The sequence below is a fragment of the Medicago sativa genome, chromosome 3, assembly GCF_051527215.1.
Source record: "Medicago sativa cultivar Bolivia chromosome 3, Bolivia_mono, whole genome shotgun sequence".
Classification (NCBI taxonomy): Eukaryota; Viridiplantae; Streptophyta; class Magnoliopsida; order Fabales; family Fabaceae; genus Medicago; species Medicago sativa.
Genome location: NC_140751.1, coordinates 82,580,572 through 82,607,227, shown reverse-complemented (window position 1 = coordinate 82,607,227; position 26,656 = coordinate 82,580,572). Strand labels below are relative to the sequence as shown.

The following is a 26,656-nucleotide window of genomic DNA, read 5'->3' as shown; positions in this document are numbered from 1 at the left end:
AGAGGAATTGTATATTTCAAAAACTGAAAACAAAAACTATTTCAAACAGGCCAAGTCTTTTTATTCTCTCCGAAAACACTTTTCTTAAAAAAAAAAAAAAGAGAGAGAGAGAGATTCTCCTCTGATAGTTTTCATTACATAGTATAGCAATCATAAAACTGAAGCCTTGCCTTCAGAATATTCTAATTTTAATTCTTCGTGGTATATGGCTTGGTGCGTCTGAACTTAAAGATAAGATAGTTCTGTTGTTAATCTCGAAGCCACAGCCACTCACCATGGAACAATTATTCTTACTGATTAAGAACACATGTGATCATCCTTTGAATGAGAGAATGGACAGTTATAAGATTGTGTGGGTTCCCCTTCCATCTTCGGATGCATGGAGTGATTCCGAAGAGAGTTGTTTTAATTTTCTATCAAATATTGCTCTTGATATGATCAAGACATGGGGTGTCAGAGCTTATATCTTTTCAGCTTCAAAAGAGGCAGAAATGGCAAAACTAGATTTTGACTATGCAATTGTTGCTAGATGATATCAGCCATCTTCTTGCTTACTATGAAACAGTCTGATTCATAGCATATAATAGTAGTTTTCTTATATGCAACATGGCTAGAATTTTACATTGTGGAGTGTATCAGGATGATTCGAGATAACATAACTGAGCTCAAACAAGTAGGTCTGCAGCTGGAAACAATATATGCTAAAAAAAGAATGGCAAAAACAGATGAAATAGATCCAGCGAACCTCTTTCATTCAGAGAAGTACAATTATTTTGGCACCAATTAGAGGCCATGATAAGGTCTAAACTCCGAGTAGGGAGTACAGCAAGTTCTGATCATGTACTAGCAGAGTTGTCAGCTATGCTCGAAACGGATGATAGAGAGGAAGGTTGGGCTGTGATCGGAAGTAGCAGTTCAACTGATACATTTAGGCTTCAAGGAGTGCAAGGGATGGAATTCTTAAAGATATGCCTCAAGTGGGGAGACAATATGTCCAATTTGGTAATGTCGGGTGCCCTAAAAAACTTCCTAGACCCTCCTTTTCTTGCAGGGCATTGCAGTCACTCTTTCGCAGTTCCTTGAGATGAAAGTGAAAGTGTAATATTCATGGAACTATTATTTGTCAAGTGTGCAACCATCCCATGAAGAAGTCTGTGGTGTATCAGCCTTGAATGATTAAGGTAAATTGAGTTTTGTGTGTTACTTCCAAGTTTGTCTCTTACTGAGTTTCCAATAAAAAAACAGTAAAATCAACCCTGTTTGTATTTACCATAGTATATATGTGAAGACTTAGATTCATTGACCTATAAAAAGCCATCCTGACTTGCATAATCACATTCACAGATCGAACGGGATAATGCAATAATGAAAGTTTTCTAAGTGCATATAGTAAGATACATCTATTAGTACATATCAAATATGCAAATAAAATTACATAATGAAATTCAATCATACAAATCTTCTTAAATCAATTATTTCTACCATGCATTCACCCATACTAAAATCTCAAAAGATTGAAATACGAACTTACATGATGCTAATGTTCAACTTATAGTTGGTATGATCTTACCACCAATGCACGCAGACAACCCTAAAATGCTTCATACCTTATGCAAAATTTATTGATATCACTGTAACTGCTCCATTGGTTTTTCTTTCTTTACACCCAAGAATGGTTTGAACATCAAAAGTACTCCAAGTCCTTCAATAACATTCAGGGCAAAGAAGACAGTATGTGTGCCTACAGTTAAATGTAAAATAGTGAACTTCCAGTAATATAGCTAATAAAAGAAACCATATCCTTATTTGTATAGAAACTCTGAATCATTTATTTATCCTACCACCATTGAAGAGTTTAGAACAAGAATTCAAACTTGTCATTCTTAATTTTTTTAAAACAAAATAGCCAGTTATGTTCTTTCCTATTAAGCAAATAATTCAAACAAATTAAGCAAAAAGTTGACAGTTAGATTAAGCTGAGCATCATACCTGGGAGGAAAGAAGCATTTAACCGCTTTTGTGACCATGCTAATCTGCATTAATCAAAAGCAGAATAAGAAAATGGATATAATTTTCAGTCAGAAAGTATCACAAGCACAAACATGTGGTACTTTGAAAAACTTGAATACATAGCTAACAGGACTATGTCATAAAAAAAACTTGGCATGAAGTTTCAGACACAAATGAATTCCCTGCAGATTCAATCAATTTTAAGATGTTAACAATGGCTCATATGTCAGAGAAGCAAAATAAATCAAAGGGAAACTCACAATGCACCACCTCCAGCAGGACCTATTGTTTTGAATGCTGACATAGTAGTCATTACAATGCCATTAGCTGCCCCTCTTTGATGTTGTTCCTGTCATACCAAATCAACATGTTATATATGTGCCACAATTCCATAAAAAAAAGTATGATCTCAATTTTCGTAATGAGATAACAGCTAATGGGAGGGAACTTTTACCACTGCTCTATTTTGCAGAAGGAATAGACCAGTTGAAATTGTTTCCTAAGTCCAACAAAAGTACTACAGTTAGTCAATATAAAGAGAGAGGTGCACCCTCAATATCGCTCGTGAATCATAATTGGCTATATAAAGAGAGATCTACACTTACACCCATAAGAAACTTCAGAATGGAAGCAATATTTATCACAAGGTATAGGGTGGAGCCAGACAGTGATGTCATGAAGGGGTAACTTTGCAAGAGGGGTATGGATAATACCTACATATTGTGTATGCCAAACAACAAGACAAATTTCAAACAAACAAACAAATAAATGCCGAATCACAATAATTGGCATATACGGTGAAAGCTAACCCCAGCAATGCGAGCAAGGTTAACAGGACCACAGACTTTTTGCATTGATGGGTACAAAGAAAGCTGGTATATTACAATACCGGTACCTGAATGGTTTAGAAAAAGTCAGTAATTAAGCAGCATATCTGAATTTGCTCTAGTAAAAAAATGGCATGTCCCTTCTGCTAATAAATTAGAGTTGTTAGATTAAGATCATACAACTTACATTTCAATGTCGGCAAATCAAATTCAAAACACTTTTTTTTGCCGAGAAAAAGATATAACAATATTTATTGCAACATGTTGCCCAAAATTAATGAATATCTAAAGAATCATAGATTTGAAAAATGTACCTGATATTGCAAGAACATTGCCAACATCATTAGTTGTAAAGTTCAAACCGCCCAACCTTCGGGGACTGACAGTCCATAACGAGAAAACCTAGTTAAAGATTAAAATGGTGTTGTCATAAACCACGTTGATGAAACGCCAGTTTATAGAGCACGACGATAAATGCATGAATAAATTAATATACGCAGCAGAGGGTCGGAACAGGAAAATCATGAAGTGGAATATTACCTCTTGATAAGTAATGTCATGAAGAGAGAAGAGACAGTAAACAATAATAGATGACATGAGAGGCCAATTTAGAAATAGGCTTTCGTCTTTTTCAATCATCTTATCTTTCTTACTCTCACTGCTTCCAACTTCTGCAGCTTCCACATTGTCAGTGGACTCATTGCTGCCATTATGGAAGTGAAGTGTTTCCTGCAGTGATACACGCACACACATATACATATAGAGCAATGCTATTTATCAAGAAAGATTTTATCAAGAAATTGTCCCGAAATTAATGTTAGCCAATAAAATCTCAGCCTGGCCGGAAATCATGGGGTGGTGGGTGTTATATATTTTTTTTTATGAAACTTTAATAAATAAGATTAAAATCTAAGGGTGATTATTCTGCCATGTCATTCTTGAATTCTTCAAGAAAATTCATTCTTGATATCTAGCATTTTCCATACATATATAGTCGCATGGTATGAAGAGGGAAAAATAAAAATATGGCCGAGGAAATTAAGATACATACCGGTAACCAAATGCAGGCAATTGCTACTGCAAATGCAAAAGCTGATATTACAAAGCAGGGCAAAAAATATGGAAACCTGCAAGGTGATTTATGATTTGAAAAATGAAACCGAGCACAACAACAAAGTAAAAATTTAAAGAGTCAAAGAAAACAAAATTGAACTAATAAAGATTTATTATGTAATATCCCGCCTGTCAGTATCAAATTATACCCGTTAAACGCGTCAGAGGATTAATGTAAAGTAAAGTAAGTTAATGGAGAATATTATTAAGTGATAACAGTCAAATACGAGCTAAGTCTCAGAGTATTTAGCACGCTTAAGACTAAGGGTATTTTGGTATTTGCACGTCAAGGGAATATTTATATCATTTGGGGCCAAAATATCTTCATTCCTCACTTGTCTTTCTCTCTCTAGGGTAGAGAGAAAGAATATTGCTCTTCCTTCTCTCTTCTTTCACGCCATCTCTCTCTATTTCTCTCCATCAATTCTTTCCAAAATCTTCTTCCTTCATGGCAAGCTTCTTGATTATGTCTCCTCAAGGTCTCTTAAGCTAAAGGAAGCTTGTATGGTGCTTGATTTTTCTCTTCACTCCTACTTTCCCCAAAACATCAAATCTTCTTCATCTTTATGGATTCTTGAGTTGGTGATGAATCATACATCATGGTTTTCTTCTCCTTTTTCCTCAAGAACAACTAGAAGCTTTGGGTGGTTCTACTACCTCTTTTTCTCACTAAGTGAAGTTATGGAGCTAGGGTTTGGATGGTGGTAAAGATTGATCTTAAATTTGTACATAATATGGTCTTCTCATCAGTGGCGTATCCAGGACCCTGGGTCGGGGGTGCGAATTATTTAACCTTAATAAATAAAAATAATTATGAGATTAATAATTAGTGTGTACAAAAATCTGAAGAGAGGAAATAAAAAAAGGTTAAATGTGAGAATATGAGACAGTAATTTTTAACTCAAATTGATACTCGACTCGGTTAAGATGCAACTAAGACACTAGATCACTGAGCTATCGACTAAATCAATGAGCCATTAATTAGTCGAACTTAGTGGTGAAGTTAGTCCAAATTTTACGAGTAAAAAATATTATGAACCTTGTTTTTACATTTTTCTGTTGTTAACAAAACCCTATGTATAATTACTATAGAGATTGAAAGTGTCAAAATAAAAAATAAAAAAAAATTATTTATCAAGCGATAGTTTTTTTTTGTCTTTCCCCCTAAATAGACAGGATCATGCCGATATATATATATTAAGAAAACAATGAAATATATAATTATAAAAAAATATAGACGACCTCTGTTCAAAAATTTAAAACAAATAAAAGGTTAGTCTTAAAAAAAGATAATAAATAAAAGGTCAAATATACGCATGGTAAAATAATCACTTTTTTAAGAGGGGTAAAACAATCAATTTAAAATTGGGCCATTGGAGTTATGCAATAAAGCCCAAATTACTAGTCATAAAAAACTTGTAAATATAACTCATCAGACTTCATATTTCTCAGATTGCAGCCGCCGCTTTAGCTTTTTCTGTCTTCTACACATATGCTCTGTTCACTTACTCTTCTTCCTTTTGTTTCTCTACTCTGCAATGCAATTCTATATCCCATCTTCATCTTGCACACGTATTTAATCTATTGGGTCTCTTGGATCAGGGTGTGCAAAAACAAAATTTCAGGGTGTGCAATATGCATAAAAATAAGATTGTATGTGTAATTTTTAGAAGTTCAGGGTGTGCAGCTGCACACCCTCACGTGAACGTAGATCCGCCCCTGCTTCTCATGATCAAGGGAACAATATGAAATTGGAAATGGGTTGATATCTATATTCTCCCTCACAAAGAGATACTCTTGAGTTTAGGGTTTTGGCGAAGAAGCTTTGGATTGGAATGAAGATGATCAAGCTAGGATTATGATCTCTTAGATTGCAAGAAACATCAAAATGGAATGGTTTGAGCCAAGGAAAAACAAGTGACCAAGAGCAAGAGATTTGGGATGTGAAGTGATGATGGATATGCTTGGGAGCTTAGGAATCTTGTGCATCTTTGTTTAGGTGAGTTCCTAGTTAGTTCTCTACCATGGGATTATGTGATTAAGCTTGTGAGTACAACATAAACATTTAGGGTTTATATATATATATATATATATATATATATATATATATATATATATATATATATATATATATATGAAATAGTTACCCCTTTTCATGTCATGCTCACAATACATGTAAATATTTGTTCTAAGACAGTTTTACAGGTTCTAAATGTGTCATGGTATGCCTTAGGATACTTGGATTTGAGGATTTTGGGTCAAAACATGTCTTGTGCAGGTGCTGTTCTGCATCAACTCGCCACAGCGAGCAAGGGAGCCCGCGAAGCGAGCAGGATGGCCGAACTGGGGGTGTTGCTCGCCCCCTAGCTCGCCACTGCGAGCTGTAGCTCGCCACCGCGAGTAAGGTCACTCGCGAGGCGAGTAAACAATGTCTAGTGCATTGTTTCGCTCGTCTCATCTCTCTTGTTGTCTTTTGGATCGGTTTCCCTGCATGCAGTCTTTTACACACGTAAACCCCTCAAAGCAAGATATCCAAGGCATGGGTTTCTAAAGGTTTTATCGAAAGCAAATCAAGTATTTATTTATATTGGAAAGCATGACATGAGAGAAATAGTCGGTTTACGATCGGGTAGCAAGTTATATGATTAATACGGGAATAAACTAGAGCCTCGACATAATAGTCGAGAACTAGAATGATAGCAAGAATCACTAGAGTGATTAGGAGCGAAGTATGCTATCTTCGCATATGATTTAAATAGTTATAGCAAGCATTAAGTTGTGGATAGTATAGATATCTCTCCACCATGTTATGATGAACAAGTAAAAAGCACTTACCGTTAATCGGATCAATCAAGGTTCCGAGGTAAGCTTTAAGCATAGATAGGTTTAACCTAAATAACGACAAGACCATGACAAGTATAAGTAGGTGGCATGTCTCTTGCTATCCACATTAGGGGGATACAAGAGGTTCTCGATCTAAGGGGAACGATTCAAGCTGTAAGGGACCCGCATGTCACTGAAATTAACAAGACGTAGGTGCTCGTGTCTCTTGTTATCCACGCCAGGGGGATACGGGAGGTTCTCGACCTAAGGAGAACAGTTCAAGCCGCAAGGGACCCGCACGACACCGAGGGAGTCCGATGTATGTGCATCGGTCATGTTGGGATTGTACTCGGGGTTACTCCACCCGGGACTTTCCGTAAAATGAATCAAGATAAGAATGTTTGTTCAACGCTAACATAATGAATAATGAACTTAGATGCAAATATATGTACGATATGATTACGTTTATAACCACGAATGAACCCATGCATGAGTATGTTATGTACAAGTACAAGTTAAATAAAGATTGTACGATGACGTTCTTAGGTTTCCCTAATCGTCCGGCTTAGGATTGTGTCATGAATATGTTACATGAAGACCTCGATGCGTTTACCGTGTCTTGGCATAGTGGTCTTAGGTTCCCTTGACCGCCATGACACATAAGATTATAGAAAGTCTATAACAAGTAAGATGAATTATGACGGTCCTAGTATGCACCACCGTCTAAGCATGCAAGTCCCCACACACGTATAATCAACCGTTAGGTTGTAAAGTAGACACGTGGTGACCGTAGGTTTCCCTTGAGGTTGCCTATAGCCTAGGATTAGATGGAACTCACTGAGACATTATGTCTCATCCCAATCCTTATTTGTTTCAGATAAACAGGATGGACGTCAAGCTAGTTGCCGAATGGATGATTCAACAAGTGTTCGTTCGTACCGTTGAAGGATGAGATGGACGTTCAAGGTTGTATCTTTTATGTTTTGGACAAGTTGAGCTATATTTTTTATGTACGAACGCATTTAGTTGTATAATGTATTCATTCGAAGCATTATTGTTGTAAATTTTTAATGTATCCAGTACTAAATTAACGCTCTTGCTAGACTTTCTAGATACGTCTGGTATGGGTGTTACATTTGGTATCAGAGCAGGTCGATTCAGACCGTGCCTTGGGTCATTAAGTTACAACTAAGGAAGTGGGACCATTGGGTTTCAGGTAAATGTTTTAATTGTTGATGTTAGTTGAGCCTGATCAACTCAATTTAACATTCGACGGTTAGAACGGATGCCTGAGAGCTGAATAGGACCAGGAGGAACGAAGTATGTGATGAAGATGATTTGAGAAGGTAGAAACTCAAAGTAAGAATAGTAAGAGACTGATCGTGCCAAATGGTGGCCGGTGGGCTAATCCGTTTAAGTATGATTTCTCCGGGAATGCAAGGTTATGTCAAGATGGGTTGATCCGACAACATTGGGGAAGTTGTTAAAGATATTTTAAATACCCGAAGGTGAAGAATTTGAGAATGTTTAAGAGGGACCGGAAGTTCCGGTAAAAGTCGTTGTTGTGGTAGGACAATGTTATAGAAAGGAAATATATATATATATATATATATATATATATATATATATATATATATATATATATATATATATATATGGAATATAAGTACAAGGCTACAAGATAAGGAGAAGTCGACATATGTGGACGGAGTTAGTAGACTCTCAGAAGTAGAGATATGTGAATGAGGTTATGGATTTGTAAGCTCAGAGTGAACAAGGTACTGGTGTTTTGAAAGTGCGATAAGTTGCAATGTAGCGAGGTAAATTACTCGTAGTAGAAGAAGTTAAAGGTTTAAGCGAAAGTTTATGTCGTCAGGATTAAGGCGTTGATTTTCGACGAGTCGAGAATTGTATTGAAATAGGTTGATGGTTGCCGTGCGTATATTGTAGAATATTTTACGATGATAGGAATGAATGATATGCATTGGATTACTTGAGAAATAAGAATTTTTATGTGAAGAATGTTTTAGGAAAATTGAGCTGAAGGAACTCGCCAATAGTGAACCTGGAGCGAAAGTTGAGTTTTTCAAAAAATTGTCAATTCGTTCCTAGGATCTATAGTGGCTAATGGGGAGTTGTCTTCACAATCTTATTATGCAACAAAAACCTTTTTATGACATCAAGTAATGAATGCATATCACATCCTAAGATTTTCAAAGGAAAAGGCATGAGCAACTATTAACGAAAAATCAATACGGTTAAGGTAATTTTGGAAGTTAATATGTCAAGGGTCAAAGAAGAGTTCAAACCAAGAATATAGAGGCTCCGGTATATGATTGGACGTGAAGACATGAAGTAAGAAGTTAAGGTGGTTAAGAGTTATGTTTGATCACAAGATTCTCAGGTTTTGTGGAGTATTAATTACCCCTCGAAATCTATGATTTGCTTAATTAATTTACTAAGGCTCGTTACCATGACGAATTTAAATATTTGTAAAGTTTATAAGATTTTAGAAAAGATATACGCATATGGGTGATTGGAATTGGTGTTCATAATTTTTTTAAATGGAATTCTGTAGGTACCGGTCGGTTACTACTTATGAAAATTAATTTGAAAACTTGGGGCAAGATTTGATGACACTCTTGTGTTATCAACTCGTTCCACGAATTTTATGGTAACGACCGAGACCTAAGATTCAATATTATATATATAATAAAGAAACATCAACACCAATGATCCGCGTGCAAATTTATGAAGTTTTCTTCGAGAAGAAAATTAACGAGCTAGCATTGGTAAGATTAAGCAAAGCATAGCATGCGAGAAAAGAAGATGCAAGTAGAATGTTTAAGAAAAAGTATGCACGATGTGCAATATGAACATGCTATGGGAAATTGAGATTATATTTAACAAGGCCTTATAGAAAGCATGTTGCGACGTTGGATGCCACATGAATGGTCCTTAGAAGAGTCCAAGAAGATGATAAAGCGTAAGAAAAAGAACGTGAAGTTAAAGACAACCGGTGGGAAATCAGAGTAGCGCAACAGGAGTAAATCGGTTAAGTTGTTAACAGTAGAGAAGCTTCATGAGAAGTATTATGAGACAAGCGAAAAGTTCTCGAGATGTTAAGTAATAAGACTTATACAGTCAGTGATGGATAAGATAAAAATTCAGTATTCTAGAAATAAAGGAGCTAAATATTGATATGTGAATCAAAGATCCTACATGGTCTAAGTTATGCAGAATTGCGTGTCGAAGGCATACACATAAGTTAAGAAGGAATATATATTTAGAGTCCACTTCCAAAAGTTTAAGAGTTTTATCAAGAAAAGAGAAATGATTTATGAGCTAAGCAAGATGAGACTCGTACTCTCCGATGCCACAAAGGTTAAATGATAACGATACTTGCTAGACTTTCTAGATACGTCTGGTATGGGTGTTACATATTATAAAGTTAAAAAGAAAAAACAAGTAACAAATAAAAATCTACTTACTTATCCCAAAAGGAATCCTTTGGAAATAGATGTGGGTACTTCAGTGCTGGCTGTGGTACAAAATTTCAGAGAGTATTAAAACAACAATAGACTGAAGGATTTTTGTTTAATAGCAAAAGGGTTCCAAAATTTATTCTTTTCAATCTCCAATTTGAACCGAATTTCAAGCATTAGCTTTATCACCTGAGCCAAATAACCTCCTAATGCTGGACCAATGACTAAACCTACTCCCCAAGCTGCCACAACCTGAAATCAGATCACACCGAGCTATTATATTCGACATGTGCTTCTAAGACACGATATAGTAGACAAAGGTTAGGGAGGCATACTGTTGAGAGGCCTAAAGCTTGATTTTCTTCTCTAAAAATTTCAGTTGCATAAGCCTGTTAATACAAGAGGTTGTAGCTTACATATATCATTGGAAGCTATTGTTATTTAGAATAATAACTTAGAACCATAAAATGACACAAATTCAAACTTTTGACATTAAACTGCAAATGTATAGAAAAACACCTTTATAGGTCCCAGCAGACCATTTAAACTTCCAAGAAGAAATCTCATGCTGATAGCCATCCATAGATTTGTGCTAAGACCAAACAACGTGTTGAAAATGACACTGAAATCAAGCAAACAACATTGTTGTTACAGGACAACATATAGTATATAGCTTGAAGGCCAAGGAAAGCATGACTTCATGTACTTACACTGTGATAGCCCCTAATGTTATAGCTGGTTTTCTACCATAGCGATCAGATATTATACCCCACGGTATAGATGTCAAAGTTCTACCAAGCATGTATGAAGATCCTGCAACATTTTTACAATCCTATTTGAATTAGTATAAATGAAGTTGAAGACATCAAAAAATTGAAGTCTGAAAAGAAATCTTACCTACATAACCTGCATAAGCGCTTATATCTTCCTCGCTTTCTGCAATATTGAAATCCTCTACCTGAAAATAAATATATTTACTATATGTTTATCTTTCAAGTAACACAAATATTTAAACTCAAGAGTTGCAGTATGAGGGAAGTAGCAGTATATTCCAGTAAAAAAGTTAAACTCACCATGAAATAAACGAAGGGAAAGAGCGATGCAAGGGGCAAGGCTGTGTACAATTTAAACAAAAAAGATATCAGAGGGAAGTATAGAAGTTGTTTCTATCATCAAAGACAAAATTTCAAAATGTTGAATGCTTTACTGCCACATAAAACCGCGATCCATATAAAAGAAAGATTTCGAAGTGAAACATCTGTTCCAAGTTCTTTGGCTTGATCAACCTTACAACCAGGGCAATTCTCATAATACTTTTTGTTCAACAATGGTTGTTCTAATTTTTCCTCATCCATTTTTGTTAGAAAACTTCACTTGTTGTTTCACACAAGTACTACCACATGCAAATATATCTTTATGTCAATTTAGTATTTGATCAAATGATATATGGTATAGAACGGGATCAATTATTGCATATTGCTTGATTGATGTTACCCGGTTAGTTGTGCAAAAGTAGGCCATACATTATCATCTATTCTAACCAATGTCCCCATTACATGTACAATCTGACATTTATCCCAAAGAAGCAATGATGGTGAAAAATAGGGTTGATTTAAGAGTAAAACTATTAAAACTCTCATTTTAGATTTGTCTATACAAAATTATTTTTCAATAGATTTATAAACAACAATGTCTTATATCTAAATAAAGAAGATCACATGTCTTAAAATTTATTTTAAGTCTAACTTACTTTTAAAGATTATTAGATCGGCACTTTAAAATCAATCTTGGATATGTATACAAACTCTAGTTTAATCGTAATTGAAATCGCAAAAGTTGTCCAAATTATCCCAACTATTATCATCATGTTACTATCATTTAAATAATTGAATTTATTTTATTGTCAATATTAATTAATTATGAATCAAAAGTTAGTTGTTTGTAAGACTCTAGGTTGAATAATGAGCATGGATGGAAACCATTTGGAAGCAACGTGACATGCGTGTTTCATGCTCTCTTTTTTTTTTTTTTTCTTTTCTAAGGAAGAGTTAGTTAATTGTCAAATAACATTAAAAAAAAAAAGGTTTAATGATGTTGTGTGATGTGACTAATTTATTTTATCTTTTAATTTTTTTCGTTGAGGTGTGTGCTCAAATAATTTTATTTATGATTGTGGTCAAGTAAGACTAACTCGAGTTTTAAAGAGTTTGATGTATTTATAGATGTCAATCGATGAAAATGTCAAAAATTAGTTGAAACCAATAAATAAAATTCTTATTCATTGATTGATAGAGTGCTAGGACTTGTGAGTGTCAACAAAATCTACCGATTGTGTAATTTTAGAATGAAAATTTTAAAATTGGATGAAAGATGATTTTTTTTTTCAGAAATTACATGGCTGTTTATATTGAATATGAGATTTGCTGAAATATTTACTTAAGAAGTGATAAGTGGTGATTTTAACTATTTAAAACAACGACAAACACAAACACAACTTCAAAAGTAAATTTAATTTTTTTTATATTTGTTTGATAATACTCCCTCCGTCCCTTAATGTAACCACTCATTTGATTTTGTTTTTGTCCCTAAATGTAACCCCCTTTTCAAATTACTAGATGCATTTATTACTTTTTTCCTAAACATACCCCTAATTAATACTATTAACTTGTCTTGAAATATGAATAGTCAAATTTAATACACATACAAACAAAGGACAATTTGGTAATATTAATACACAAAACAGACACATTAATTACACAGACAACTTTTCTTAAGAAATGTGAAAAATGCAAAGGGGGGTTACATTAAGGGACGGAGGGAGTATTAACTTTGGATATATCTTAAAATTTCTTGTGTAGTTTGAACATTTAAATTTTTATTTATTTATTAAATTATACTTTTAAATGTAACCAAAAAAAAAAATTATACTTTTAAACTTGTTACTTGCTCCAACCTTGACTAGGATAGTTATACAGATATGTGTTATTCTAAATTGCACACAGTGATATTATAAATGGACTCACATAAACTGAAATAATATAACCAAAAGCAATAATAATCCCAGAAACTCATATATTAACTTATTGTTTACACAACATATCAAGTTGAATGACTTTGTTGTAGCCTAATTAAAGAGTAATAAGTCCCATTTGATTTATCATTCAGTAACTGTGAATGAGAACCTTGTTCCACCACCTTTCCATTTTTAATCACAGCTATGGAATCAACACTTTGTATTGTTGACAAACGGTGTGCTATAACTACACATGTTCTTCCAACCATCATTTTCTCCAATGCTTCTTGTACAAGATTCTCTGATACACTGTCAAGAGCACTTGTTGCCTCATCTAATAGAAGAATTGAAGGGTTCTTCAACATTGCTCTAGCTATTGCTATCCTTTGCTTCTGTCCTCCTGATAGCTGCACTCCTCTTTCTCCACAGTATGTATCATACCCTTCTCTCATTCCACTGCATCACACAAGTTTTTCTTACTAACTTTTATTTTCTATGAACTTATTTTTTAGTCACCATAAAATAAATAATAGTTCAACTTTAGTCTTAATAGTTTGGGAATTTTATGGACTAAAGAGATTAGAAAGTGTACCTTATAAAGTCATGAGCATTTGCAAGACGTGCGGCTTTTCTTATTTCAGCCTCTGATGCATCTTCCTTCCCATATACAATGTTGTCGCGTATGGTTCCAGCAAAGAGGGTAGGCTCTTGACTCACCAATGCAATATGTGATCTCAAACTTTTCAAATGAAGTTCTTTGATGTCACAATTGTCTATGAATATGGATCCCTTAATAGGGTCATAAAATCTTTCAATTAATCCAATGATGGTGGATTTTCCTGAGCCACTTTGTCCAACTAATGCAACTGTTTTGCCAGCTTCAATCTCAAGACTGAGACCCTTGAGAATCATTTGATCTGGCCTTGCAGGATATGAGAAAAACACATCTTTCAGTTTTATATCACCCTTCATGCTCTTTTTGAACTTTCTGTGTCTAGTATCTTCAGGTTCAATCTGTGTTTTCCTATCAAGTATTGCAAATACTGAACTAATGGCTCTTCCGCTTTTAGCTATATCAGAAGTCATGCTTCCTGTATCGGCAATTTGTCTACCAGTTCCCATCAAAATGAGGAAAACTTGCAAGAGTTGCTTTGATTCGACTTGTTTACGATTTAATAATATGCCTCCATACCAAAAAGTCAAAGCTATAGATGTTGTTGTTATGAACTGTGACATAGACAATATGGAACCTGAAATCCATGATTGCTTGATGCTTTCCATCTTAGGGCCATCCATAGCAGTTTTGAACAAATTTAGTATCCTTTTCTCGGATGAGAATGCGGCAATAGTCCTGTGGTTGGTAGTAGCTTCCATTGCCAACTGACTAGCATCTCTTTGAGCATTTTTTGCTTTTCCTGACATACTCTTCATGAGAACGGTTTTTGAATAGAGACATGAAATGATCAAAGGCTGCATAGCAATCATGACAATAGCTACCCTCCATGTAACGATTAAGCCAAGTACAAAAGCCAGCAATGCAGTAACGGAGACTTGAACTAACAACGACATTCTTTCTGCAACGAGGGATCGAACCAAGTTAGCTTCGGTCGCCAAACGTGCACAGATTGCTGCAGTTGTGTTCTCCTCTTGATCAAACCATCCTATCTCAAAGGTTAACACTTTCTCGAGCAAATTCTCTCGCACCCTTTTCAGCAAACGCTCTCCCATGATGGAAAAATTGTGATGTTGAATGAGGCCTGAGACGAAGTTCACAGCAGCTATGCAGCAGAAGATGATTGAGTACAACCTGATTTGTGATTTGATCCGAGCGTTATCATCTATGAAATAGACAGAAGCAACTATTCCTAAGCAATAGGAATAAAATGGTTGGCATATTCCGGAGCCAATGGCACCTAAACATCCAAACAAAGCATGCTTCCATTCAGGAGCATTCATTTGTAGTAAACGCCGGTGAGAGATGTTTGATTTGTAAGGTTTCTCCAAGTTTTCACTGCTGTAGTCATCATCAAAGCTAGAGCCGATAACACTGATTGAATATATGGGACTAAATGGTTGTGCAGGGCTAAATGCATGATGGATTGGAGTACTTTTCCGGCTTGGATTTGAACTTTTTATTAGATTTTCCATTGCACGAGGGCTCTTGTTTATTTGATGTTGTGCATTTTCATTTTGACTTGTTTGTTGCAAATGTAACATTTTGGTGTAAATCCCACCTTGTCCATTGTTTAGTTGGAGTAGCTCATTGTGTGAACCACTTTCAACCACCCTTCCTGATTGAAGAACTACTATTGAATCGGCCTTACGAATCGTGGAAAGGCGATGAGCGATGATGATTGTTGTTCTACCTCTAGAAGCCAAGTCAAGTGCATCTTGTACTACTCTTTCAGATTGTGAATCCAAAGCACTAGTGGCTTCATCAAGTAGTAGGATTTTAGGATCTCTTATTAAAGCCCTTGCAATAGCAATCCTTTGCTTTTGCCCTCCAGACAATTGAGCTCCTAGTTGTCCTACCTGAACAACAAGGTATAATTTTTCTAAGCTTGTGAAAAATAAAAACAACAAGTGTGAATGGAATGAGATAGGACTCATAGCTTACTGGAGTTTCATAGCCATTAGGAAGTTTGACAATGAAATCATGTGCATTTGCTGCTTTTGCTGCGGTTATGACATCTTCCATTGAAGCTCCTTCCTTTCCAAATAGAATGTTCTCTCTTATGGAAGTTGCAAATAGAATTGGCTCTTGATTTACCAATCCTATTAGGGACCTAAACCACTTAAGGTGTAGTTTTTTTATGTCAAAACCATCAAGCAATATCTCACCACATGTAGGATCATAGAATCTTTCAAGCAAAGAGATTATAGTAGATTTTCCAGAACCACTTCCTCCAACCAGGCCCACTGTTTTACATGCCCGAACTTTAAGATTGAGTCCTTGGAGAATCAGGGTATCCGGCCTTGAAGGGTAACTAAACTCAACATCTTTAAATGTAATCTCTCCTCTTGTATGCTTCAAAATCCTTCCTTTTTCTTTTGTAGAGTTTATGGTTGGCTTTCTATCAATCATCTCGAAAATCCGCGTAGCTGCTATTGTCGCCTCTAATATGGAAGCCAGATTTGGTAGTGCACTCATCAGAGACCTGCATATGGTAAATTTCAAGTACTATGAACATGTTTTTGCAGGATTCTTTTTCTTAAAGCTTGAAAAAAATGATTACTTAGCAAGAAACTTGAAACAAAAAGGAAAAAAGGCTGAAGATACTTACAATCCTCCCCAAATAATACATATTTCGGCACAAAACACCTTGCCACCCTTTTCTCCTTTGGTCCTAACCAGAACACTTCCAACCCAAGATTGGAATGCCCAAGTGGCATATAGCAACCCAAAACTTCCAATAACCACTCCCTTTGTTTGACCTTGCTTTATGCCAAGCTGCATACATGTTTCAAGAGCAGAACTGAACCTCTTCAGTGTTTGCTTCTCACCTACATACGAGTAAACAGTTCGAACCGATGAGATTGCTTGTTCTGCTATGCTACCAGCCACTCCGAACGCATCCTTCATTTTACCACCCAGCTCTTTCATAGCATTTCCAAATATGAGTGCTGGCATGATCATCATAATTGAAAATGGAAAAGCAGCTACTGCAAGTCTCCAAGAGAGGAAGAGTGCCACTATAAAGCTAGAGAAAAATGATGAGAGGTGAACAATACAAGTAGGTACCTATAACAAACAGATACAAATTATTTTAGCACAAAGGTGTAAAGGAGGAGAAGGAAAAGGAAGGTTATAAAAATATGTCTACCTTATCAGACATGGTGTCTTGGATTGTTTGAGCATCAGAAGTTATGGTGGCAATTACTTGGAAGGTTGTAGATGAGTTAGTTTGCTTGTCAAAGAAACCAACTTCTTGTCTTAGGATTGATTTTAGATATTCAATCCTCATCCGCGAAGTTTGTCTTTCTGCAGTTCTTGTCCAGCATACTCCAACTGCAAGATAATATTTATGCACTCTATTGGAATCAATATTATAGTTGACAGGTTCTTCAAATTATATGCAGTTACAACATGAGAAGTTGTTTTACTTTATATCTTGCCTCCTAAGTATGGCACAAATTGGCCAGAGGTGATACATGCATATGAGTGATACATTCAAATCAAGATATCCATTCAAAATTAAAAATAGAAAAGTTACTTTTATAGAAAAGAAGAAAATGCATTGATGATGTGGTACTGGAAAAGGGACTAGTGGAAGAGAAGGGAGAGAGTGCATGTTTAAAATCAGGGTGAGTTTGGAGAAATCATGGTGGCTCCATGATTTTATTGAAGCTCTAAAGTGAATCTTTTGTCAAAATCAGGATAGCAGACCGTGATTCTGTCAAACTTACCGTTAATCCAAAGTCCAAACATGGACAAAGAGGACTAACAGCCCACGTTAACTTCAGCTAAAGTGGAGAAAAATTATAGAGAATTTCAGCAGTACTTACCAATAAAAGCAGATAAAGCAACTCCAATGGCAACACCAAGTAGCTTGAGAGCATACTGTATTAATGATAAACATATTTTTGTCACGTGTTAGTAAGTAAAGGAAATTTTGAAAGAAATAAAAAAAATCTAAAATGAATGTAATCATAACTACTAGAGCAACAAATAATAATGAAATCACACAATTAGTCAATTATATATATAACAGAAAATGAATGAAAATTTTGCATTAATCTTATTGTTGTTATATGACTATAGAGCTAGAATGGTTTTAGTGGTGAAGATTTGTTCACTGATTCATTATTATGTACTAATTACCTTGTTGATAGTATGATTAGACACATTATGTTCAGAACCACCACGAGCATAATCATCTATCAAACTGCCAAGAACAAGCATAGTGAGTGGAGTTTGTATGCCATCACCAATGCAACCCAAAGTTCCAAAGAATAATAGCAATTTGTCAACGCCATCTGCATAACGTAAAAATCCACCTTTGTTTTCCATATATCCTTAGTTTAAAAGCATGCCAAGATCACCACTACTAATTACACCTTCTATCTATGCCTTATAATTCCTAATGTCTTGCATACCTTATTATATTTATAAATATACTACTTTGCTTGTGTCATAAGTTTTATAGTTACTGCCGATATTTTGCCAAATGGATTGATATACAATACATATGTTACCATTGGCCTGCACATCTTATTCTAAATATACATATATAAAATCATTTAACTGTCCAACTCAATTTTATTTTGTCAAAATGTATGTGGATAAATCTATGATTCTCATAATATCTCTATCACATAAATCAATGAATACTTCTCCCGATATAAAAATTTGGGGTATCACCATTCTCTAACTGTCTTTTTAAATTGCATCACATCATAAAAAACTACTCAAGTCAAGCATCTCACCAAATTTCTCTACCCTGCAAATATATGATTCGTTCTCCTAGTACAAGAGTTTGTATTGTCATTCTCTAATTGTCTTTTTAAATTGCATCACTTCCTATCATGTTACATCACATTTTACAAAATCACTTAAATCTCCTTCGATCCAACATATGAAAAGTTCAACAAATGGAAAATAGGGATGATTTTTAATACATGTAAAAGTCAATGAAATGTGTCTAAAATAAATTGCTTTATATATACTGCAAAAGTGAAAATAATACAATTTGTTTTTGAAGTGGGATCCCCTTCTTGCTTTAATGTCCAAATACAAGGTAACGGAAGCCTTTAAAATAATTTCTGAATTTCATTTTTTTCTATATGAATTAAGGTTAAATTATTTTTTCCTCAAATTTTAATGTTTATATTATTAATAATTCAAGTTTATATATGATAAAAAAAAAAATAAACTCAGTAACAATTTCGAAATTTCAATTTATCTAGGAAAAAAATTGTGTCAACGTCTATTATTTTCTTTCAATTGTAGTATAAAATAGTTTAAGTATTTTCATACTTTTCTTTATAAAGTTTTATCTTAAAAATTTGTATTAATATCTAAATAAAAATAATAAACTAATTGTAAGCCCAGAGCACGCACGAGAAACATTACGTACATTGGCTAAGAGCAAACACGCAAGTGTCTTAAACATCACATCTTCACTTAAAATCTTAAAGCATCAAGTCTATAATTCTTCGAACTTATATATCACTTAATATCCACTCTTTCATCTAGTGTAATAATCTTACTCACACTTGTTATACTAAGGGTGAGAATATGCAAGCCTAATTAGACTATGCCAAATTTTCTTAAATAAAGAAGTCTAAGGCTTTTTATGAATTTATTTAACTAAAAATGTCAAATTGTACCAAATTTTCAAAAAATTTAGGATCAAGCTTCTTTTTTTGTTTTGGTTCATGTTTAAAAATAAATTTATGACGCGTGAGAGCTTAGACATAGGCTTAAGTCAGTAAGTGTTTTTATCATACTAAATTTGGATTTTGCAAAGATTAGCTCGACTCTCTCAATTTCAATCTCTAATGCTAATCGTGTATTCTTGCTATTTTGTGTCATAACACAAGACATTGCAGTTTGAACAAGGTTCTTCAAGTTCTTGCTATGCTCTTTTGTTTTTCTAGGAGAAGCTCCAGCTTATGTTTTACTTGGCGTCGTTACTTGGTAGTTTGATAACAATGTCCATAGAAGAACGACGCAAAAGAGATAGCATTGAGGATTAATGTTCCCTAATCATGAATTCATGATCATTGGGCCTGTCGAAATGTAATTGAATATTACGACTTTAACTGTCATGGAGACATGATTTCTTGTACTAAAAAATAAAAAAATTATTGTATACTATATATAGTATCAATTACTAAATCATATGTAACATTAATGATTAACCTAATCAAATAACTTAAGTTATATGACTATTTTGTCTTGGAACAAGAAGAAAAGAGCAACAAAATCACATTCAGATGAGAATATATTACTAGACCTTAAAACCAAAGACATAAGAATGAATTTGACCTTGTAATTAAGGTAAAATGAAACGCTAATGTCCACCATGAAAAAAACAAGTCTATAACAACAACTGAAAAGAAAACGTAGCACCAAGACAAAACCAGCCTGCTAAAGTATCTACTTAGCATTAACTTGCTAGAATCTTCATTTGGATTTTACTATTGCTAATTTAACTTGTAGTTCCATTCCATGTTTATTGTATGTTTTCTAGATTCGGATGTTTCATATTCTAATTTACCAAATAGAATTTAGAATATGAGTAATTTTGTCTACTAGTAATATCTTTTAAGTTTTACCTTTTTTCAATTGGTCATGTAAGTTATTTTTTCAAATTGGTCATTTATATTTTATTTGCACCATTAGTCTATGTCATACTTTCAACACAACTTGTGCAATTAGAAGCATTTGGTAAATATGGTCTCAGTTCAATGTTGCAAGAATTTTCTCCCCTTAATAACTATATTTACAACTTCAGAGAGCATCCGTCAAATCGTGTACATTTCTTGTAGCTCTATTTACAACCAAGACATAGTATGTGATATTTGAAAACTTGGTGATAAAGACTAATCCGCGTAATTAATGTCATGAATTTCCTTCACTTGCATGTAGTTCGGCCGGTCAACAAGACCGTGCAAATTAGATCTTAACACTATTGTAGTCCCATGAGAAAAGAATCAAATTTAAAGGACCAGATGTTTAATTTAAACATAGTGGTACAAACGGAATGTAACATAGATGGAGAAAAAAACTAAAAAACCAATTCCGAAAAAGGTCGAGCTTACACATGGTATATGATCAATGTAATGTAACTTCAAATCTATGACTAACTTAGAGTTAAACACGGCTTTCAAGTTCATTAAGTTAGTTAGTTAGACTAATTATAAAACTTAAAAGCTCATTAGTACTCAGTCAGAAGTCCTCATAGTAATTGCTTTTGTACAATTTAGAGCTTTGTCATGACTCATGCATGAGTAAACAAACCAATGCATGCTAGCTTTTTTTTAGCATAGGCCTCAGTCTCTTTTTGAGAGGTGGCACTTGGGTGACATTGGTGATATTGGTCAACCACAATTTTACAAGTGACTTTTTTCCCTCACTTTCACAAGGATTAAGATATTGTGATTGGCCAATATCACTCAAGATATATCCCTTTACAAGGGACTTGGATTTTTTCCTTCTCTCCTTCTCCATTTTGTGTTTCTCTCTCTCTCTTGATATTCTCTCACTCTTAATCTTATTTATTCTCTCTCTCTTGATCTTCTCTCTAAAATTGAGAGAGAGAGAGAGATAGAGACATAAAATGAAGAAGGAGGGAGAAGGAGAGAAGGAGAGAGGATCCAACCTCCTTTTCGAATGTATATACTGAGTCGGCTAGTAAGTTGCGAAACATTTTGGAGTTACATCTTGGGTTTTTTTTGGGAAATGCTAACAAGTGTCCTTAGAACACTTGATAAAAAGTTTAAAGTTTAAAATAGAAATTTTATCTTAAAATTTGATAATCATCGTATTGTAACTAAAAAAACAACATTTTCTACATGAAAGTTAACAATTATTTTCATTTTGGGTAGTGTTAACTTGTGCCCTTAGGGCACATGTTAAGAAAGCCAAAAGAAGAAATATTCTCTAAAATTTTGTGCATTTAATGGATTAAAAAGTTAAAAATTAAATGCAATGCACACATTCCAATATATTATTTCTATATTTGAATCATTAACTTGTGCCTTGAGGGCACAAGTTAACATTTCCCTTTCATTTTTGACTCATTAACTAGTGTTATAAGGGCATTTGTTAGCAAGACTTTTTTTTGTCAAAACATCGTAGGGCTTTAAGTTTGAGCATTAAATTGAGTGTTGTCTCCGGTGCAAGACATCCTTTTTTTTCTTGGTACAAAATCAATATAGGAACCATTGGATTTAAATGAAAGTTGATGAATGGTTGAGATCTAAAGGAATGATGACCCACTAAAATGTTACTCCCGCCGTCCCATCTATTCTTCTAAAATTGTCGTTTTACTGGAAAATAATATGTGTCATGTTTAAAGTTTAATGGAATTTTAATTATTATTTTATTTATAACACTTTAACTATTTATTTTAAAGAGATAAATATAAGAACAAATTATTTTGTCTAACATGCACAAATAAATTATTTTTATTCCTAAATAAAAAAGTAAATTATTTTTACATTGATTCTTGATTGTATAAAGAGTACTCGCAATAATCATTTTGATTCTTGATTGTATAAAGAGTACTCACAATAGTTTTTCAATGTATTAAAATTTTAAAATTGGATCATGTTAACTTGTGACCTAAGGGCATATGTTAAGGAACCTAAAAAGATCAATTTTACATTGGAAATCATGATAGTTTAATTTTTAAAAAGTTGAATGCACTACTTTTGATACGTTTATTTCTATTATGCGTTCCTTAACATGTGTCTTTGAGGGCACAAGTTAATATTTGCCTTTAAAATTTTGTTAGTTAAAATAGTCGTGAAACAGTGATTTGTTTTTGTTGAGAATGGAAAGCGATGAAACATGGCATGGTTAGAAGAAATACACATTCCGTACGTATGTTATTTCCAAGGTTGTCTGTCTTGTATTGATTCCAAGTGTATTTGGATTAATTAAAGTTGCAATTTGTATCGTGTTCTAAAAAGTATCGGAATTGTTTATGGGACGGGTCCAGATGGCCAACCGTGTGGCCTTGGCTACATCAAAAAGTGGACTCACGCATGCCCCACACCTGCATTTAAAAATAAATAAATAAGAGAATACTATTCTTATTTGGAATTTAATTTGTTTCTCCTACTCCCATTCTTTTTTAGGCATTTCTCAATTTATGCATTTCTCAGTTTCTTCCATTTAAAAAGATATAGATATATAAAATCATGAAAAAAGTAAAATATAATTAATGATGGTGGGACCTACTATCTATTTTTTGTGTCTATTTTTCTAAATTGCAAACTCCAATTAATTTGGCAAATGAAAAGGATTTTAACCCTTTTTTCAAGTAAAAACTAGTGTTTGAACTTACATTAAAAATAACATTTATTTAATAAATTTAAACTGTGAAATTTCTTTTATAATAAAGATTAAACGGAGGATATCGTTATTTACGTTGATAAGATAAATAACATTACTCCTGAAAAGCATATAAATTAGCTTATGAGTTATAAACTTCTATGACAAAATCTATTTAAATTGTTTTTTATCACGAACTTAATAACTTATTTTATTGACTTATAGTTTAACTTATTTTAGTGACTTAATAACTTTTTACTTTAGTTTTGGATGTACTAACGGAACACATCCAAGAGTTAGCACTGAGGTGTATGCTTTTTGCAGATGATGTAGTCTTGTTTGGTGAGTCGATGGAGGAATTGAACGGGAGGCTAGAGACCTGGAGGCAAGCCTTAGAAGCATATGGTTTCCGCTTGAGTAGAAGCAAGACGGAGTATATGGAATGTAACTTCAGCGGAAAGAGGAGTAGGTCTACCTTGGAGGTGAAAGTTGGAGATCATATCATGCCCCAAGTTACACGGTTTAAATATCTTGGGTCCATAGTACAAAATGACGGCGAAATAGAAGCAGATGTAAGCCATCGTATTCAAGTTGGGTCGTTGAAATGGAGAAAAGCCTCAGGGGTTTTGTGCGATATGAGAGTACCACTTAAGTTGAAAGGAAAGTTCTATCGGACAGTAGTCAGACCGCTGATGTTGTATGGTACGGAGTGTTGGGCGGTTAAGAGCCAACACGAGAATCAAGTAAGTGTAGCAGATATGAGGATGTTGCGCTGGATGAGTGGTAAGACTAGACATGATAGGATTAGGAATGTCACCATTTGGGAGAGAGTGGGGGTGGCACCTATAGTAGAAAAGTTGGGAGAAAATAAGCTTAGATGGTTTGGGCATGTAGAGAGAAGACCCGTAGATGCCGTGGTAGGAAGAGTAGATCAAACATAGGAGAGTCAAGTTAAAAGAGGTAGAGGAAGACCTAGGAAAACTATTAGAGAAACCATTAGAAAAGATTTAGAGGTCAATGAGTTGGATCCAAATTTGATTTATGATAGAACACTATGACATTATTTGATCCATGTAGCCGACCCCACTTAGTGGGATAAGACTTGGTTGTTGTTGTTGTATAGTTTAAAGTTTAAAGAAATGGTTTAAGATGAAATAAGTAAAAATAGTTTATTTGAAATTACAAATTGGGTTTTAAAAAAAATATTTTTGTGAAACATGAAGTTTTATGAGTAATGTTATCAACACTCTTATTACTCTTATTTTAAAAACTTAAGTTCTATTTGGTAAAAAAAAGTAAGTAGTTGATAAATTAGTTTATAGCAGATCAATTTATATTAAATGATTTATAAACTAGCTTATAGCTTAATGCATGTTTGATTCCCTAATCAATTGAAGAGAAGTTATTTCTTATTGTGAAAAGAAATTAAAACCGTAGAACCAGAGAAATATTTACCCTCCAAATCCAAGAAAATTGGGGTCCAGGAAGTTTTGTCAAGAAAAACCGGTCAAACACAGATACGGGAACGGCCAGTATGACATTAACAATACGAGGTTTGAGTCGGGGGGGGGGGGGGGGGGTGGGAAGGATCCCCATAATAAGAATGACATGGCAATCATCGGGTGGTCCACGTGTCAAAACCCTGGAGCATCTCAAAAAGAAACAAGGTTAAAATCTGGGGGAAGTGGTGGTGGTAATGTCCCCATGATCGGATGAAAGCTACGGAACGTGGTGCATTGCATTAAATGTAGTGGTAACTCATGTAGGACAGTGTCATGTGGTCCACTAACACGTCCAAGGGCAAAAAATGCAAATAAACTGCAACGCCCATTTTGTGAAAACTTTGTTAGATGGAAACAGCCAAAAGATAAGGATGTTGTGTGATAAGTAAAAATGGAACTAATTACATTTTTTTTATAAGTTTTGCAGCCTTTTTTTGGCCATAAATACATAGTTCGATGTTTTTTTTAAGGGTTCCATAGTTCATTGTTAAAGAGCTCCGAAAGAGGGAAATTAGTGAAATTTCTTAATTTAAAAAATCTTGTGATTATGACTAAGCTTATCAATCATAACCAACTTAGCAACTTCCAAAAAAATCAACTAATTTTAACTATCTTAAACAATGTTTAACAAGTTTAAAGTGTGAAATAACATCTCCGACTTGAAATGAGAAATACAATCTAAGATAAAGAAAATATAATTCAATTGAATAGTGGAAATTAAAAGTTGTAATCACATCTCGTATAAAAAGGTTGTAATCACATCAACTAAATAAGAAAAAGTCGATGAAAACAGTGGCAGCGATCAAGGTACTTGACTCCTAACAATCTACAACATACTTTCAAATCCCTTTGACTTTGTTATTGTGATTCTACTAGTGATATAACCCGTGCATGTCACATGGTTAAAAAAATTCGTTCATTTGCCTTAAATTGGATCTTGTTCGGTTTCGAACAACCATTCACATACATATCATAATAAATATTGATTTGCCCAAATAAATGTAAAAAAAAAAAAAAAAATTGACTCACACAATAAATGTATAAAGAGAAAATAGTGTTCATGTATAAAACGAATGATAAATTATATGTTTAACAAAGACGTGAATTTTGAAATAGAAATACAAGTTACAAACGTCATACCTAAAATATTATAATAACATTCAAAACCTACATTCAACGTAGAATAAACATTCAACCAAAAAATACAAAATTAAGAACTCTAAATTTGAGAGACCATCAAATACTAAATTAAGCGAATAAAGCTTATCCATCATGATGTGAGGATGTTCTCGGACATCGGGAGCAACGTTGGGCTAATGATCTAGAATCATCAAGAAATTGGGACACCATAATTCCACTCAAAATTTTAAAACATTTAGTATATGAGTCAACTTTTTTTAGCGGTGGTCATTTCTCTTATATAGTAATATTTAACTCACTTGTGGTCAATGTTAGACTAACCACTCACACTTAAATACAACTTTAAGACAAGTATACAGAAAATGAAAAATTTGCAAGCCCATAAATAAGCATTGAATTGTTAGTAGCAATCATGGAAAGAGAAAAATCTCAACAAACTTGACAAAAATAAAGAATAAAGAAAAGGAACATTGAATGGTAATTTTCGAGAAAATGAAGGAGAAAATAAAAATAAAAATGGAGTCAATAACATCTCTTTGAAGTGAATGCCTTTGTTTTTTTTGGGTGAACTACTAAAGCAAATGTCATGGCACAAATACTACATTGAAAAACATGAGTCTGAAAAAGAGAACAAATTGAGAGAAAAACTGATTATTAGCGGTGATAGGGGTGTTTGTTTTATATTTTTTATTAATAATCATTTTTGTTGTTTTTTAGTGGGTCAATCTAGGTTTTGT

At 34.0% G+C, this 26,656-nt stretch overlaps 2 protein-coding genes and 1 pseudogene across 3 annotated transcripts; 1 reads left to right on the top strand and 2 right to left on the bottom strand.

The window, feature by feature from the left end:
- Positions 1–501: 501 nt before the first annotated feature.
- On the top strand, positions 502–1,277 carry LOC146940975 (protein SIEVE ELEMENT OCCLUSION C-like; annotated as a pseudogene).
- Positions 1,266–11,676, bottom strand: LOC146940974 (protein ZINC INDUCED FACILITATOR-LIKE 1-like). Of its 2 annotated transcripts, XR_015032215.1 has the most exons (18): positions 11,466–11,676; positions 11,332–11,372; positions 11,156–11,216; positions 10,969–11,071; positions 10,778–10,880; positions 10,594–10,647; positions 10,448–10,510; positions 10,265–10,314; positions 3,889–3,964; positions 3,378–3,566; positions 3,152–3,239; positions 2,820–2,905; positions 2,616–2,723; positions 2,465–2,509; positions 2,271–2,359; positions 2,112–2,192; positions 1,990–2,033; positions 1,266–1,741 (listed from the first exon to the last, which is right to left on the bottom strand). XR_015032215.1 is itself a non-coding variant. In XM_085754764.1 (17 exons), exons 1-17 carry the CDS (start codon positions 11,611–11,613, stop codon positions 1,629–1,631), a joined length of 1,461 nt encoding a protein of 486 aa, XP_085610890.1. In that variant the 5' UTR covers positions 11,614–11,676; the 3' UTR covers positions 1,266–1,628. The 2 variants fall into 2 exon arrangements, 1 of the variants encoding a protein (XP_085610890.1); XM_085754764.1 differs by lacking the exon at positions 2,112–2,192.
- A 1,611-nt stretch (positions 11,677–13,287) lies between these two features.
- On the bottom strand, positions 13,288–18,352 carry LOC146940973 (putative multidrug resistance protein). The gene is made up of 7 exons (XM_085754765.1): positions 18,094–18,352; positions 17,778–17,832; positions 17,096–17,280; positions 16,556–17,013; positions 15,889–16,429; positions 13,864–15,803; positions 13,288–13,727 (listed from the first exon to the last, which is right to left on the bottom strand). Exons 1-7 carry the CDS (start codon positions 18,280–18,282, stop codon positions 13,358–13,360), a joined length of 3,738 nt encoding a protein of 1,245 aa, XP_085610891.1. The 5' UTR covers positions 18,283–18,352; the 3' UTR covers positions 13,288–13,357.
- Between the last annotated feature and the right edge of the window lie 8,304 nt (positions 18,353–26,656).